Source organism: Notolepis coatsorum, assembly GCF_963971535.1.
Source record: "Notolepis coatsorum genome assembly, chromosome: 14".
Classification (NCBI taxonomy): domain Eukaryota; kingdom Metazoa; phylum Chordata; class Actinopteri; order Aulopiformes; family Paralepididae; genus Notolepis; species Notolepis coatsorum.
Genome location: NC_140178.1, coordinates 97,794,582 through 97,812,163, shown reverse-complemented (window position 1 = coordinate 97,812,163; position 17,582 = coordinate 97,794,582). Strand labels below are relative to the sequence as shown.

Genomic DNA, 17,582 nt, shown 5'->3' with positions numbered 1-17,582 from the left:
GGATGTGTGTGCTATGTGCGTTTGGTGGTTGTTGTTGTGTAGTGTTCATTGTTCGTTTAGCAGCCTGATGGCCTGGGGATAGAAGCTTCTTCTGAGTCTTTCTGTGCTCGCCTTGAGACTCCGGTATCGCTTGCCTGACCGCAGCAGTTCAAAGAGGCAGTTGTTCGGGTGACTGGAGTCTTTAATGATTCTCTTAGCCTTGCCCTTGCAACGCTTGTTGTAAATGTTCTGGAGGGTGGGGAGCCCCCCTCCAATTGTGCGTTCGGCTGAACGTGTCACTCTTTGTAGTCTGCTTCGGTCTTGTGCAGTGCTATTCCCAAACCAGGAGGTGATGTTGCCGGTCAAGATGCTCTCTATTGTACATGAGTAGAAGTTCTTAAGGATCTTCTGACTGACTTGGAACTTCCTTAGGCGCCTGAGGAAGTAGAGGCGTTGTCGTGCCTTCTTCACAACACTGTCAATGTGTGTGGTCCATGTCAAGTCCTCGGATATGTAGGCTCCGAGCTACTTAAAGCTGTTGACTCTCTCAACCGGTGCCCCGTCGATGCTGAGGGGGCTGTAGTCCTTGACCCCCGACCTCCTGAAGTCCACAATCATCTCCTTTGTTTTGCTGACGTTCAAGGAGAGGCTGTTTTCCTGGCACCATCCCGCCAGGACCTTGACCTCTTCCAGGTAGGCCCTCTCGTCGTTGGCAGAGATCAGGCCCACCACCACTGTGTCGTCAGCAAATTTGATGATTGTATTGCTACTCCGCTGAGCCACACAGTCGTGTGTGTACAGGGAGTAGAGGAGGGGACTCAGAACACAGCCCTGGGGGGCCCCTATGTTGAGGGTGATGGATGAGGAGGTGCAGTTGCCTGCTCTCACCACCTGGGGTCTGCCAGTCAGGAAGTCCAAGACCCACTGGCAGAGGTCATAGTTCAAGCCCAGGTCCCTGAGCTTGGCTATGAGTATGGAGGGGACTATGGTATTGAATGCCGAGCTGTAGTCGATGAATAGCATTCTCACATAGTTCCCCTGCCTCTTGTCCAGGTGTGATGCTGCTGTGTGCAGCACATGGGCTATGGCGTCCTCCGTGGACCTGTTGGGGCGGTATGCAAATTGCAGGGGGTCCATGTTGATGGGGAGGGAGGAGCAGATGTAGCCCTTTACTAGCTTCTCAAAGCACTTCATGGCTATGGAGGTGAGAGCTACAGGGCGGTAGTCGTTGAGGCAAGCAGGCTTGGATTTTTTGGGTACAGGGATAATAGTGGACTTCTTCAGGCAGGTGGGGATGACAGCCTGTTCTAAGGACAGGTTAAATATGTCAGTGAATACTGGGGCCAGTTGGTCGGCACAGACTTTTAGGATGCGGCCGGGGATGCCGTCCGGACCTGCTGCCTTCCTGATATTCACTTTTTTAAAGGTCCGCCTCACCTCATGCTCTGTTACCCTGAACACTGCGCCTCCATCAGCAGCCGACCCCCCCCCCCCCCATTGCCGTGGCTTGTGAGCTGGTGTTGTTATTACCAGCATCAAACCTACTGACAACATTCTTCTAGTAGTTTGTATGTTTATTTATTTTACTGCGATTACCCACTGTAATGGAAGCTCTGGTGATATTGTTAATTCAACATTTATGGCACAAAGCATCTTGAATTGAATTGAACGGGACTAAAATCCTGGTCATTATCCCTCCCTCTCTTCTCTTCTCTTCTCTTCTCTTCTCTTCTCTTCTCTTCTCTTCTCTTCTCTTCTCTTCTCTTCTCTCTTCTCTTCTCTTCTCTTCTCTTCTCTTCTCTTCTCTCCACTCCTCTTCTCTTCTCTCCTCTTCTCTCCTCTCCTCTCCTCTCCTCTCCTCTCCTCTCCTCCCCATCCTCTCCTCCTATTTGTTGATGAAGTAGGTCAGCAGTGTAAGCAGCAGTATCAGCTGTCTCCATCAACTCTCCCTCCTCCTCTCTCCTCTCCTCTTCCCCTCCTCTCATCTTCCCCTCCACTCCTCCTCCCCTCTCCTCTTCTCTCCTTGTTGTTGTAGAAGTGGGTCAGCAGTGTTAACAGCAGTATCAGCTGTCTCTCCTCTCCTCTCCACCTCTCCTTTCCCCTCATCATCTCCCCTCCCCTCCTCTTCTCCTCTCACCTCCTCTCTTCTCCTCCCATATCCCCTTCCCTCCTCTCCTCCCATCTCCCCATCTCCTCTCCGCTCCTCTCATCCCAAGGAGGAAGGGATAAAGGGAGAGAAGAGTGGAAGGGATGTAGGAGAGGAAGGGAGGAGAGGAAGGGATGAGAGGATACATGCCCCCCTGCTTATCAATGAGGTTCCGCTTGAGATGATGTGCTTGGGCTGTGTTTCCACCATACAAAGGTTATCACTAGTTAAATGTTGATGTCTCCTGTTGTTCAGAATTGGGTAAATCTGGAACACACCTCCATGACACAGGGAGATGGTTTCACCTGGAACACACCTCCATGACACGGGGAGATGGTTTCACCTGGAACACACCTCCATGACACAGGGAGATGGTTTCACCTGGAATACACCTCCATGACACGGGAGATGGTTTCACCTGGAATACACCTCCATGACACGGTAGATGGTTTCACCTGGAACACACCTGGAACACACCTGGAACACACCTCCATGACACAGGGGAGATGGTTTCACCTGGAACACACCTCCATGACACGGGGAGATGGTTTCACCTAAAAAAAAGTAAAAGGCTGAGAAATCCTTTCAGTATGACGTTAACCCTTTCACTACCGCACTACCAAATGGATAACCTTTTCACTGCGACAATACAGAAGGTTACCCCTTTCACTGCCACATGACAAAGGGTTAAGGAGGAGGGGGAGAGATGGAGTATAGGTAGGAGCAAGAAGATGATTGGAAGAGCAGGTAGAAAGAAGGAGAGGGGAGGTGGGACAGGAAATGACATGAGGAGGCAGAAGGGAGGAGAGGGGGAGATGGAGGAAGAGAGGGGATGGAGGAGGAGAGAGTTAGAGAAGGGAGAGAGAAGGCTTAGAAATGACAAATGTGTGTGTCGTTAGCTGACACACTGTGCGATGAAGAGTCACTAGTGATCCAAAAGTAAACACTGACAAAAATAATAGGTAATAAAAGTAGGGAGGCATGTTTTCATTCTCTAGCTGATTGACTGAGGTCTTGATCCTTTGCATTTGCATTATTAATTATTCATTAATTATAAAAAATAAATAAAAATTCTCCCCTGCTTAAATAAACATGTTCAAACGATCTAACTTCACCCACATGTAAAGACCTTTTCATAGAACTACATTATATGAATAACACATTTTTAGAGTAGAGTAGTAGAGTAGAGGGATTCCTAGCAAGAGCCTCCAGAGGCTCAATACATACAGAACAGCGCTGCTAGGATCCTGGTGAGAGTGCGTAAGTACGACCACATCACACCCATCCTCCACTCACTTCACTGGCTCCCCAACACCGCCCAGACTGAATACAAAACCCATCAGTGCATCCACGGAAATGCCCCCCCCCCCCCCCCCCCCTCCCCCTACCTCAAAGATCTCCTCACCCCAGAACCCTCCACTCGTAACCTTCGCTCTGCCAACACCAATCGCCTCCGTCTCCGCAGGACCAAGCTCCGCACCATGGCCGACCGGGCCTTCTGCTCGGCTGCCTGTGGAATGCCCTCCCTGACTACCTGAGACAGACCACTGATTATTTTGAAAGAGGACTAAAAACGTACCTCTTCACAAAAGCTTTTTCTTAATTTTAACCTTTTACACATGTCTTTGTGTTTTATTCCTTTTTTCTTTTGGTTTTTATGCCTTGTTTTTTTAATTGCCTATGTTTTTAAAGCCTATGTTTTACCCTGTAGCACTTTGAGATTTGGTTCCAAATGTAAAGTGCACTACAAATTAAATGTATTAGTATTAGTAGTAGAGTAGTGCAAATTAGCAGTTGTGCAAACGAATGTTGTGCAGATGAATGATGGCTGTATGATGCAGTCAGTGGGTGATGTGCAGCCTGACGAGGAATCCCGCTCAAGCCCATGTCCATCCCACTGCCGTTGTGTCCTTGGGCAAGACACTTAACCTACTTGCCTCGTATGAATGTGTATGCATGTGAATGAATGTTAGTGGTGGTCGGAGGGGCCGTAGGCGATGATTATTCGCCACGCTTCCGTGAGTCTGCCTCAGGGCAGCTCTGGCTGCAATTGTAGCTTACCACCACCAGTATGACTGTGTATGAACGAATAATGGACTCTGTGAAGCGCTCTGGGTCTCATGAAGAGCGCTATATAAATCCAAGTCATTATTATTATTATTATTCGTTTAGAACCTGGGCGGCTTGGAGGGATGAGCACAAGGTTGCAGTAGAATTAGTCTGACCTCAGCAGGGAGAGGAGAGCGCAGTTTGGATGACTGGTATCCTTCTCGATTCTCTTGGCCTCGGTCCTGCACTGCCTGGGGAGCAGCCTCGGGCCCCACGGAGGAGAGGCTTAGAGAGAGGGAGAGAGAGAGACGGAGGAAAGAGAATTGGGGATGGGAGGAGGGAAGAAGAGGAGAAGAGAGGGAGGAGGAAGAGGAGAGGGGTGCTGTATGTGGCAGAGCAAAAATCCTTTTTCTTTTCTTCTTTTTTTACATGAAATATAAAACAAAACAATAATAATAGACATGACTTCACAGGACAATAATAATACTAACAATAACAATAATGACAATAGAATAACAAAAAATATAAATACAGACGCAAAAATCTAAATTAAATGTTTTATTATATTACTACAGACACCACAAAATAAATGTCATCCCCCACTCCAACCCCAGGACCCCCCAAGACCAAATATTTTCTTAATGTTATCTGAAACAGGAGATGTCAGAGAGATGATGACGTCATATTTAGTCAAACTTTTATATCTCTCTCTCTTTCACCCCCCCCCCCCCCCCCCCACTTTATGCCCCCCCCCCCCCCCCCCCTCTCTTTTTCAAACAGTACCTGCAACACTACTGTATGTCTACCATGATGGAAGATACAGAGGACGTGTTTGGTGAGTCACACACACACACACACACACACACACACACACACACACACACACACACACACACACACACACACACACACACACACACACACACACACACACACACACACTCTCTCTCTCTCTCCCTCTCTCTCTCTCTCTCTCTCTCTCTCTCTCTCTCTCTCTCTCTCTCTCTCTCTCTCTCTCTCTCTCTCTCTCTCTCTCTCTCTCTCTCTCTCTCTCTCTCTCTCTTTACCCCAACAGTAGACATAGGACTGACAGCAGAGCCTCTCCTTATTTCCCCAGGGACCATGGAGAGGTAGAGAGAGATAGACATAAAATGAGGGGGAGGGAGAAAGAGAAAGAGAGATGGAGAGAGAGAGAGAGATAGAGCCATACAAGGATGAAGGAGAGAACGGTGGAGGGGAGGAAGGGGAGGGAGAGAGGGAGAGAAGAGATGAAATAGGGAAGAATGGAATGATAAAGAGAGTGAGAGAGAGAAAGAGAGAGGAGAGGTATCCTAAACGGGACATGACATTAGAGAATGGGGGATGGGAGAAAGAAAGAGAAAGAGAGACACATACACACACACACACATACACACACACACACACACACACACACACACACACACACACACACACACACACACACACACACACACACACACACACACACACACACACACACACACACACACACACACACACACACACACACACACACACAGAGAGAAAGGCAGAGAGAGACAGACACAGAGTGTCTGAATGAATGAGGAAGAGGAAATAAGGAGAAGAGAAAGAAAGGGGGGACGATGTGAAGGAAGAAGGGAGGGGAAAGATATGAGGGTCTGTTTGTGTGTGTATGTGTGTGTGTGTGTGTAACAGTGTGTGTATGTGTGTGGGTGCTTTGGGGAATATGAGAATAGAATTGAGTCTGACACTGCTATAGCTGCAAACAGCTGAGTTCACAGTTCACAGTACACACATACAAATACACACACACATACACATACACGCATATGCACACACACACAAACACATGCACACACACACACACACACACACACCCTGTCTAAAGTAAATGTGACACAGGGACTTTCTCAGGTAACAGACTGTATTTGTAGATTCACACCTTAAAGTGATTCATCCTCAACACAGGAATAGTAGCAGGTGCATGTGCGTGTCTGTATGTGTGTGTGTGTGTATGTGTGTGTGTGTGTGTGTGTGTGTGTGTGTGTGTGTGTGTGTATGTGTGTGTGTGTATATGTGTGTGTGTCTGTATGTGTGTATATGTGTGTGTGTGTGTGTGTGTGTGTGTGTGTGTGTGTGTGTGTATGTGTGTGTGTGTGTATGTGTGTGTGTGTATATGTGTGTGTGTCTGTATGTGTGTGTATATGTGTGTGTGTCTGTATGTGTGTGTATATATGTGTGTGTGTGTGTGTGTGTGTGTGTGTGTGTGTGTGTGTGTGTGTGTGTGTGTGTGTGTGTGTGTGTGTGTGTGTGTGTGTGTGTGTGTGTGTGTGTGTGTGTGTGTGCGTGCGCGTGCGCGTGCGTGTGCGTGCGCGCATGTGTGTGTGTTTTGATGGCTGTGGGGGTTATGAGGGGTAATGGTCAGTATGTTGAATATTTGATGTCACAGAGTGGTATGAGTGGGAGGAGGAGGAAGAGGAGGAGGAAGAAGAGTAGAGGAGGAGGCTGAGGAGGAGAGAAGAGGGGGTTGAGGGAGAGAGGAGCAGGAGGAGGGAGGATAGGAGAGGAAGAGGTGAGGAGGGTACAGATGTGTTTCACCACAAAATGTCGGCTGTGAGTCTATGATCAGAAACACCTCCAAACCAGACTTTATTTACCAAATTACACACATCAGTCAGGGGACACACATTATATAATTTTTTTTAGCTGTGGTGTGCTGGTCTAACAACCAACATGACCCCATACTGGTGTCTAACAACCAACATGACCCCATACTGGTGTCTAACAACCAACATGACCCCATACTGGTGTCAACAACCAACATGACCCCATACTGGTGTCAACAACCAAACATGACCCCATACTGGTGTCAACAACCAACATGACCCCATACTGGTGTCAACAACCAACATGACCCCATACTGGTGTCAACAACCAACATGACCCCATACTGGTGTCAACAACCAACATGACCCCATACTGGTGTCAACAACCAACATGACCCCATACTGGGCCCCGTTCCATGTACCGGGATAACCGAGTTAGCCGGATAACTTTAGCTGGATAACTGGGTTAGCCTGACTTTCCGATTTCATGTACCTGGATTTCCCAAATCACCATGACAACATATCCAAAAGTTTGAGCCTGCTCGAAAGCAGAGTTCAAGTTCAAGTTAGCCTGAACTATCGCCACGCCCCCGCAAAGAAGTGACAGCCCGTTTCCTGAAACTATTCCCACAGTCTACGATCTGCATTATACCATTCTGAATTACGTTTTTGTGCTCCATTCTTCCAGAGGGGGCTTTTGAAATGTAAAATAGACCCAAAATGCTGATATTAAATTCACTTTGTCCTAAATAATGCACGTTATATATACCGTGGCGACGGTGGCGCTCGCTCGTGCGATGTACACATGATGTGGTTATTTTAATTGTAACTGGGATTAAGATGTCTGATGAGATGCGCTGTTTGACGGATTTGAGAAATTGAATGAGCCGTTGACGTCACATTAATGAATGAGGATAAAGAGATAAACTTCATTCAAAACAACGGATATTCTAAACACGGGTCTCTCGTTCATTAATGTATAAACAATGAATTTATCCCATCTGGCCCAGTGGCCCAGCGGTAGTGCTCATGCCTGCCAATTCAGCGACCGGGGTTCAAATCCCCGTGTTTCCAATATGATTTTTTTGAATATAATATTAATGATTATACGCCAAAGTAGCCTGGTTTTAAGTTAAAATATTATAAATCTACATGCATTGAGGATGTCATTCTTTATATAGCTCTCAACGTGCACCAAATTGAATTATTCCTATATTGCAAAAAGAAGGAAAAGACTAGGGCCTTGAACCCCGGTCGTCCGTGTGAAAGTCAAAAGAAGAACCCGTTACACCACAGAGAAGATAAGTAAAAGATTGACTATACATCAATCAATGGGTAAGAGAGCCGTATCGTAATTCTGTATAACAGTTAACTAATAATTTTCGCTAGCAAGATCTCATTTGATTATTCAATCCAGCAGGCAAGTTTAAAGAAATATAATCTGATTGATTGAGGTAATGAGGGACTTAGAATTAGCCTATAGATAACGCATTTAACTTGTCGGCGAGGCGATTGAGCCTATTGCAATCTGTCAATAAAGTCTTAAATCAATTAATCAATCAATGCCGTTGAGAATCAGGGTCTCTGCCATCGATACGTGCTGGCTTTCCACCTAAAACGGGAGCGCGCATCTAGCCTGACTTGAGCCTGACTCTCAAGTCTGGCTTGAGTTAACGAGACTGAATCCTCCTTTGTGAAACAGGAAAATCCCGGCTTTGAACATCGGGTTAACTGAAGCTGGATAATGGACATGTTGATCGACTTAGTTGAACCACGTACATGAAACAGGGCCCTGGTGTCAACAACCAAACATGACCCCATACTGGTGTCAACAACCAACATGACCCCATACTGGTGTCAACAACCAACATGACCCCATATTGGTGACAACAACCAACATGACCCCATACTGGTGTCAACAACCAACATGACCCCATACTGGTGTCAACAACCAACATGACCCCATACTGGTGTCAACAACCAACATGACCCCATACTGGTGTCAACAACCAACATGACCCCATACTGGTGTCAACAACCAACATGACCCCATACTGGTGACAACAACCAACATGACCCCATACTGGTGTCAACAACCAACATGACCCCGTACTGGTGTCAACAACCAACATGACCCCGTACTGGTGTCAACAACCAACATGACCCCATACTGGTGTCAACAACCAACATGACCCCATACTGGTGTCAACAACCAACATGACCCCATACTGGTGTCAACAACCAACATGACCCCATACTGGTGTCCCTAACAATCATGTGGTGAACCTTTTCAAACAGGTGAGAGACGTAGCGCAGCACTCAGGAACAATATTCAACACTTATAAGATGCAGATGCAGCACAACACCCGTATATGCACTCACATACAATTCCACAGCAAGTCCAAAGCCCACACTACTAGGGGCTCTACACTAGGCACCCATAGTTTCAAGTTTCAAGTTCAAGTTTTTCTTTTTTCCCCACATATAAGGTATGTACTTTACAGTGAAATGCTTGGTTCTGTACGAGCCCCTGAGAATGTGCTTCATACAGTAAACAAGTAAGTAAAAGAGGAATAACACTACAATATACAATACAATATACAAACTAAAGTACAACCTAAGTACAATCTAAGTACAATGAAGTAAAAATGCAGACAATGAGGTACACATGCAGACAATGAGGCACACACACTTTTTAAGGCAAGGTGCAAATGAGGTATGAATGTAGTGCAAATCTCTAATAAATAGATACAAAATATAATGTAGTGTTAAAGTGTCTAAAGTGAGTGTTAAGGTAAGTGTAGTACACATTAGGGGCTCTAAAACCTGACTTGCCCTGCTGGTGAGACCCTCCCCCGGGGCAGTGATGCAGTGGTGGTACCACTCTGTACCACGCCGTCCTAGCAGTTCGCTGAGCAGAAGTGTGCGCACGGATGTGCACACAAAAATGCGTTTACATCTTTCACTCTACTTCGCGCCGTGCGCCAAGTACCCGGCACTTATCACCTAGTCTTTGCATAGCATAACAAAGAAAGAGAAGTACAAGACCAAAATACAAGCCCTGTGGGGGGTTTGCTTGAGCTGGTCTGTGCACATGCGAGGGAACATGTATGCACGTGCGCGCGTGTGAGCGGGAACACGCGTGTACGTGGCATCCAGGCAGTTCTGATATTACGACTGCACCCCCTCCCCCGGGGTCTGAGATTATGGTACCAATCCGACTCCTTGGGGAAACAGTGGCTCAGGTCAGGCGGAGCAAACAGCACATGATGGCAGAACGCTGATACAGGACTGGAGAGCTGAAGAGGACACACACCTACATGATCATGACACTCTCTTACTAAAGGGAGCGATCGCTTCCGACTCTTGCCACCATCATCATCATCATCACTGGCAGCAGTGATGTGCGAGTCCGAGTCCACAGGATGCAGTCAGACACGGCTCCCCAGCAACAACTGAAACTACCACTGGCTCTCTCTTTTAACCACAGTCACAGGCAGAGTTTCACAGCCAAGACGGCTGTAGACCAGTTCATGATCGAATAACACCTCCTATGAATGTCTCCTCCCACAACAGGTTTGAGAGAGAGAGAGAGAGAATCGAGGGAGAGAGACAGAGAGAGAGACAGGAAGAGAGGGAGAGAGAGAGCGAAAGAAGAAAGAAAGAAAGCGAAAGAAAGAAAGAAAGAAAGAAAGAAAGAAAGAAAGAAAGAAAGAAAGAAAGAAAGAAAGAAAGAAAGAAAGAAAGAAAGAAAGAAAGAAAGAAAGAAAGAGAGAAAGAGAGAGGTAGAGAGAGATAGATAGACAGAGAGAGAGAATTGAGGGAGAGAGACAGAAAGAGAGGGAGAGAGAGAGAAAGAAAGAAAGAGAGAAAGGTAGAGAGAGATAGACAGAGAGAGAGAAAGAAAGAGAGAGGTAGAGAGAGATAGAAAGAGAGGGAGAGAGAAAGAGGGGGAAAAAGAGAGAGGTAGAGAGAGATAGATAGAGAGAGAGAAAGAAAGAGAGAGAGGTAGAGAGAGATAGACAGAGAGAGAGGTAGAGAGCGAGATAGACAAAGAGAGAGAGAGAAGAGCAGAAAACCTGCAGTGTGTCCCAGTGAAGAAGGTCGTCCTGTCAACATTTATCAGAGTCTAAATATGTCTCAATCCTGGGACGTCCAAGCTCACCACATGGTCCATTATATCCAACATGAGGAGGAGGACAGTGGGAAGGTCACGCCTGACTGTCTCCTTAATACCCTCCTGAAACAGTAGCATACAAGGAATTAGAGAGAGAGAGAGAGAGTGTAGGAGAGAGTGGAGGGTGGATAAAGGGATAAAGAGAGATATGGTAGGACAAAGGGAGAGAGAAAGAGAAGGAAGAGAGAGAGAGAGAGAGAGAGAGAGAGAGAGAGAGAGAGAGAGAGAGAGAGAGAGAGAGAGAGAGAGAGTGTATGGGTAGGCAGAGAGAGGGAGGAGGAAAGAGTAGAGGGTGGATAAAGGGATAAAGAGAGAGATGGTCGGACAAATGGAGAGAGAAAGAGAAGGAATGAGAGAGAGAGAGTATTGTATGTTCGGATGCTTTGTGATATTAACTGATTAACAATTAAGATCAATCAGGGAAATAAGGGCCTAATCTGCTTCCAGCCGACCCTTAAACTGACCCTGTATCAGTTTGATGAAGGCAAACCTTGCTCAATCAAACCCCACAATATTTGCAACAGCTTGCAATTCCGGTATTTTTAAACCTTACTTTCAGGTGCATGATTGCCCCTTTTCACAGCTGCCTGTGGAAGCGATGAGAAACTTCACTGAGAGCGAGATTGATCATGGAGGTCATCTAACCAACAAATTGATGGTAGAAAGCATTTTGTTGTAAACAATCTTATTTGTAAACATGACACACCAAATAATAGTATTTAGCTTTTTATTTTAAACATTATTTAATCATGGAGCAGCTGGGTGGCGTAGCGGAGATTGCGCTCATCACCAATGCAAGAGGCTGCGGTCTCGACTCCCGGAGTCAGCATTGCCTGCGGCTTGGGCCAGTCGTCATACTATCTCAATTGGCAGAGGTAGCGGGTGGAAAGTCGATGGGTGGGGATTGGACGTTGTGGACAGCGACTCCTACAGGTCGGTTGGGTGACGCCTGTACAGCAGAGTTAGGAAGTATCGGGGGCAGCGTGAGCCTCCCACGCGTTACTCCTCGCCACTAAGGGGGCTTTCTCACTCAACATCGGGGTCGAAATCAGCTCCGTGCCGTCCTCATTCCGAGTTCCGTGCCGAACTCCCCCCCCCCCCCCCCCCCCCTCTTCCCCCTCTAGTTTGTGTACACACTTCAGTCTGGGTGCGCTCTGGGTTTTGTTTACGGTTTGCGTTTTGAGCTTGTAAGCTTGCCGTAGTCGATGATGTCACGCTCGAAATGTAAACACAGGACGTGTTAACACGGAGACTGGAGAATGGATGTTGATATAAAGAAACAAATAACTAATAAATATGAAGTTATATTTGAACCTCTGTTGTCAAGCCTTGTCAATATAACCCACCCCCCTTTTCTCACGAATGGAACTCTGTTGTAGAGTCCGCTTTTGATCGTTTTGCAGGGTTAACAATAACGCTAAGCTAACGGCTAACGCTAACGTTACTACATGCAACATACTAGTAACATTGCTCGCATCGATTATATTGAATGTCATTGATCTACTGGTCGACCGAAAATGTAAACGGGAATGTCTTAACATGACTGCGGACTCTGGATGTTGATATAAAATGAACAAATTGCCAATAAATATGAAGTTATATTTGAACCTCTGTTGTCAAGCATTGTCAATATAACCCACCCCATTTTATCACGAATGGATGGTGTTGTAGAGTCCGCTTTTGAGCGTTTTGAGCGATCTACTGGTTGACCACGGCCGACTAGTTGGGCACCACTGGTCTAATAGAAATAAATGCATTCGAACAATGTATAGACATAGCAATGGCAAACAAAATGTATGACGTTATGTCAGCACCAGGCGCCACGCCCGTGAAAAGGTACAAGCTCGCAAAGCCACACCCCCCGTTCTCCCGGGACCGACCCCGAGACCACCTCTGCCAGCTGATCCCGTTCAGCGGGGGGTGAAACGATTCAGCGCCGCTTCGCACCCCAAAAGTGGTGAGTGAGAACACTGCCCCCCGTGCTCCGGGACGGTGATTCGATACAAAAGGCTGAGTGTGAAAGCCCCCTTAGGAGACCGCGCTGTCTGGTGAAAAGATGCGACAGGCTGCCTGCTCGTGTACCGGAGGGGACACGTGATGCAAGGCTTCTATCCTCACTACAGCCGACCAGTGGGAGGCATAGTCTAGCAACATTCAAGATAGGGGAGGGGAGAATTGAAGGGAAAATAATTGGCGATACGAAATTGGGATGGGAGAAAAATTGAAAAATAAGGAGAAAAAGTGGATAAAAAAACAACAATATTTAATCATATGATTTTAAATATTTGTGCGCCGGGAGCCAAGGGTGTTGACTGACGCAGTCCTACAGGACCACCACATTGACAGAAATAAATGACAAGCGGATCCGACATTTGCACTGTAATGACTGAAATTAATGAGTCACTGAGGCAAATTGCTGCCCGTGCAACCCAATGGAGGATAACAAATCGTAACCACAATTTTGCGCTTGCGTTTGAGTCATTGTGATAATCATACTGGAAAATAAATGCCTTTTTTCGTTTCGTTTTTTTTTAAGTTAGATTAAGACCTTGCCAGGGGAGACTTATAAACTGCTGTATGATCCTCTTGACTGAATTGCTGCAGTGTTTGGATGTGGGTGTTCTGCGTCTGCCCCCCCGTGCCAAACGAGCACCAAACTTTCAGCAGGCCAACAATGACTACAATGGCTCTTGTGCGAGCGTGAGCCCATTATAATTGCGCTCCTGTTGGGTCGTTGGGTTGGTCAGAGTCATTAACTATATGGCTTCAATGGATAACCCTGATCACCTGCATTTAAGTGATATTTTAATTACAGATACCCCAGTAATAACATTACAATTTAATTAAATACAATTAGACCTGAATGAGTCGTGCGTTCCTCCCGGCCACCAGCAATTACATTTATCAGCCAAATGCGCATAGAAGATTATAGTACATTGCTTGAGTGGAATCCCTTTCTATTCACATAACTGAATTTGTTGTTTGATTGAGCTTTGACAGCTACATGGGTACAGTCTATTGCTCGATCCATCTCCAATATCACGCTGGATAGCGGACTACTTAATATTATGTTCTCTCTGCAAATAGACTGCCCTATCTCGCACGCTCCCCGCGGAACGCACCCCGTGAGAAGTATTCCGATAACGCAAGATAAACCATGCTGCATTCATTGGGAAAGACCTATTCCAAATGCTATTTATATGATTTGACAATAATTACACTCATGTCTCTATTTTACAAGTAACTATAATTAATTATGAGTCATACCGAACACGTCGGTGTTGAAACTCGAATGCATGAAAGCTTATTCCGTCTGTTGCAGTTTTCCTATTCTACCACTTGGTGCCATGTACGCACAGTCAAAGCTACGCACAATCTCAAGCACATGTTCATATTGATAAATCCCACACTTTGCTTAGAAATTATCGCATGGTTTACGCACATATCTGTGCGTACGCAGCATTGATAAATGAGGGCCCTGGTCTTAGACCATCCACTGCTACCAAATTCACTGTCAGTCAATCAGTGCTCATGGTTAGCCACTCTGCCCCTAGTGACGGATCACAGGCATGACACTTTCCCTGTTCACATTATGTTGCTAGGCTAGGACGCTGAAAAAAACATATCCAAAGCTCAGCGTTGGGACATTGAATGATACATAATATGACGATATCTAAAGCATTTCCCTTACAAGATAACTTGCAATTGTCTTTTTTTCATGAATTTTTTAAAACATAACATGGTTTATATGTCAGCTCTTGCTATCTATTTTTTTCTGAGGTTAATATTTCACAATTTAATGTTGATCTATGTTGCTATATTACAGGCTACAATGTTGTTTTAATGTCTTTATTTTGTGTTAGTATTTGTTGTTATATTTGGTATACTTTCTGTTGGATGGATGTATGTCTTTGTTAACCCTTTCACTACCACACTACAGAAGGTTAACCCTTTCACTACCACACTACAGACGGTTATCCGTCTGTAGTTTGGTAGTGAAAAGTTAACCTGTAGTGTGGTAGTGAAAGGTTAACCTTCTGTAGTGTGGTTGTGAAAGGGTTAACCTTTTGTCGTGTGGCAGTGAAAGGGTTAAACAAAACAAAACAATAAAAAAGACGGACGCTGCCAATTTTGTCTTTCAACTTCCTGTGAGATCATGACACTGTATCTCTGTCGCTCTCCCTCTCTCTCACTCTTTCTTACACTCACGCACAGAGACTCTCCCTCCCGCTCTTTCTCTCTCACTCTATAGAGAGCAGAGAGTGAGATAGGGATAGAGAGACATAGAGGGAGAATTAGTGAGTGAGAGAGACATAGAGAGATAGAGTGAGTTAAAGAAGTAGAGAGAGAGAGGTAGAAAGATGGAGTGAGTGAAAGCGATAGAGAGGTATAGTGAGTGAGAGGGATAGAGAGATAGAGGGAGTGAAAGAAGTAGAGAGAGAGGTAGAGAGATATAGTGAGTGAGAGAGATATAGTGAGTGAGAGAGATAGATAGAGTGAGAGAGATAGAGTGGGTGAGAGAGGGATAGAGAGATAGAGTGAGTGAAAGAAGTAGAGAGAGAGATAGAGTGAGTGAAAGTAGAGAGAGAGAGTGAGAGAGATAGAGTGAGTGAGAGAGATAGAGATAGAGTGAGTGAGAGAGGGATAGAGAAATAGAGTGAGTGAGAGAAGTAGAGAGAGATAGTGAGAAGTAGAGAGAGATAGTGAGATAGAGTGAGTGAGAGAGATAGAGTGAGTGAGAGAGATAGAGTGAGTGAGAGAGGGTGTGACAGTGTGTTACTGGTCATTATAGAACATCATGTCCACAGTCATGACGTCCTGGTCTCGTCTCCCTACAGGCTTTATGGGAACGACATACTGTATGGTAGTGACGCAGTGCACATCAGCCACAGAACTGCAACAGATAGAGAGGGTATACAGATGTAGTATTCTGGGATATAACATGTTCAAAGAACTGCAACAGATAGAGAGGGTATACAGATGTAGTATTCGGGGATATAACATGTTCACAGAACTGCAACAGATAGAAGAGGGTATACAGATGTAGTATTCTGGGATATAGCATGTTTGCAGAACTGCAACAGATAGAAGAGGGTATACAGATGTAGTATTCTGGGATATAGCATGTTTGCAGAACTGCAACAGATAGAGAGGGTATACTGATGTAGTATTCTGGGATACAGCACAGGGATGTGGTGGTGTCTAAGTTTTAGCGTTTTTATCAAACATTTTATCGACCAAACCACAACCTCCACACATGCATATTTTAATCCATGTTTCATAGCGTGCGTGTGTCATCTTAATGATGATGTCACACCAGGTACAGGGCAGCAGGGGGCGCTGAGAATCACAGGCAGGTAGTGGCAGCCTGAAGCAGAGCCTTCTTGTTACTACTAGCCGAGGAGCTAGTATCTGTTTCACCTAACACTATTGCTCCGTGATCATAGCCATTCATCTCTAAAGCTAACCACTATTTGTAAAAGCCACAACCATGTTACCATATTTGTAATAATGTAAATCATTGTGTCGTTGTACATAATTGTGTTTATAACGTTAGTAGCTAAGTTAGCTAGCTTGGTAGCCAGCATTCTCGAAACTCCTAACATGGCCCGATTTAAAATGGTTCTCTCCTCTTTGTATACCTTTGTCCTCACAAGCATTCTGACAGGGAACTTATGGACACGACAATAGTAGTAGTTATAAGGTGTTTGAGCTTGTAACGTTAGTTAGCTAATAGCTATCGTGGTAGCCCCTTTCGTGACTGATGCACCGAGTGCTATCCGAGGGGGCTACTATCGTATCAACATGCCGCGACGTGTAGCTCGCTAGCCGGCATGATGCGTGTGCAGTGCTTTGCCCCACAGGTCTGAGAAGAGGACCTGCACATTTTACTCGTTCCCAAAACTCTTTTACATGCATGACAGTAGACATAATGCTAACGTTAGCGGGGTAATGTTAGCCAGAGCCATATAGCCAGCTTGATACTATGACCCGGGGATAAGGCGACAGCCCACAAACCAGTAGCGCTGCTGTACTGAACAACAGGCTGCCTAGTGGTTTTTCCCGAGGAAGGTAGAGTATGACCATGTCCGGCGTCTTATAGGAGGACACCGGGGCGTGGCCTGGTCACGTGCATGGGTGCAAATTGTTTGTTCATGAGCACAGTAGGTGCTGGGAGATAAGAGTTATCTCATTATGGCAAGAGCGAGACGCGATGACAGTATGATAATATAACAGTGGCTTGAGGTTTGAGGTAGGAAGATACTGACAGACATGTAGATAGACCTCTTGGTGAGTACTGGCTAAGCGTCCCGCTATTAAGCCATTCCGAGATATACCTCATCTCATGTACCTACTGTACACCATCAACGAAAAACAAATACACCCATCACCTGCCGGGCTCCGCCCCTATAGAGGCGTACTCTATAAGACATTAGGCATGGTCACCAAACACTCTTCCTCGCAAAAAACCTGTTTCCAGGAAAAGATTCCTCAAGGGAACTCAGGGCCGCTTAAGAGCGGGACGCTTAGCCAGTACTCATATAACTAGGTTATATACATAACCTGTCGTTATATAGCGTACTTGGCCATCGCGTCCCGCTCTTAAGCCATTCCGAGATAT

The 17,582-nt window shown here is 45.8% G+C and overlaps 1 protein-coding gene across 1 annotated transcript in view; it reads left to right on the top strand.

Moving 5' to 3' along the window:
* Positions 1-4,972: 4,972 nt before the first annotated feature.
* samd14 (sterile alpha motif domain containing 14) overlaps positions 4,973-17,582 on the top strand; it is a gene marked incomplete at both ends in the record, with an annotated part of 61,035 nt that continues 48,425 nt past the window's right edge. The window contains 1 exon segment of the mRNA XM_084329244.1: positions 4,973-5,009. Within this exon segment, the coding sequence (XP_084185370.1) occupies positions 4,973-5,009 (37 nt within the window).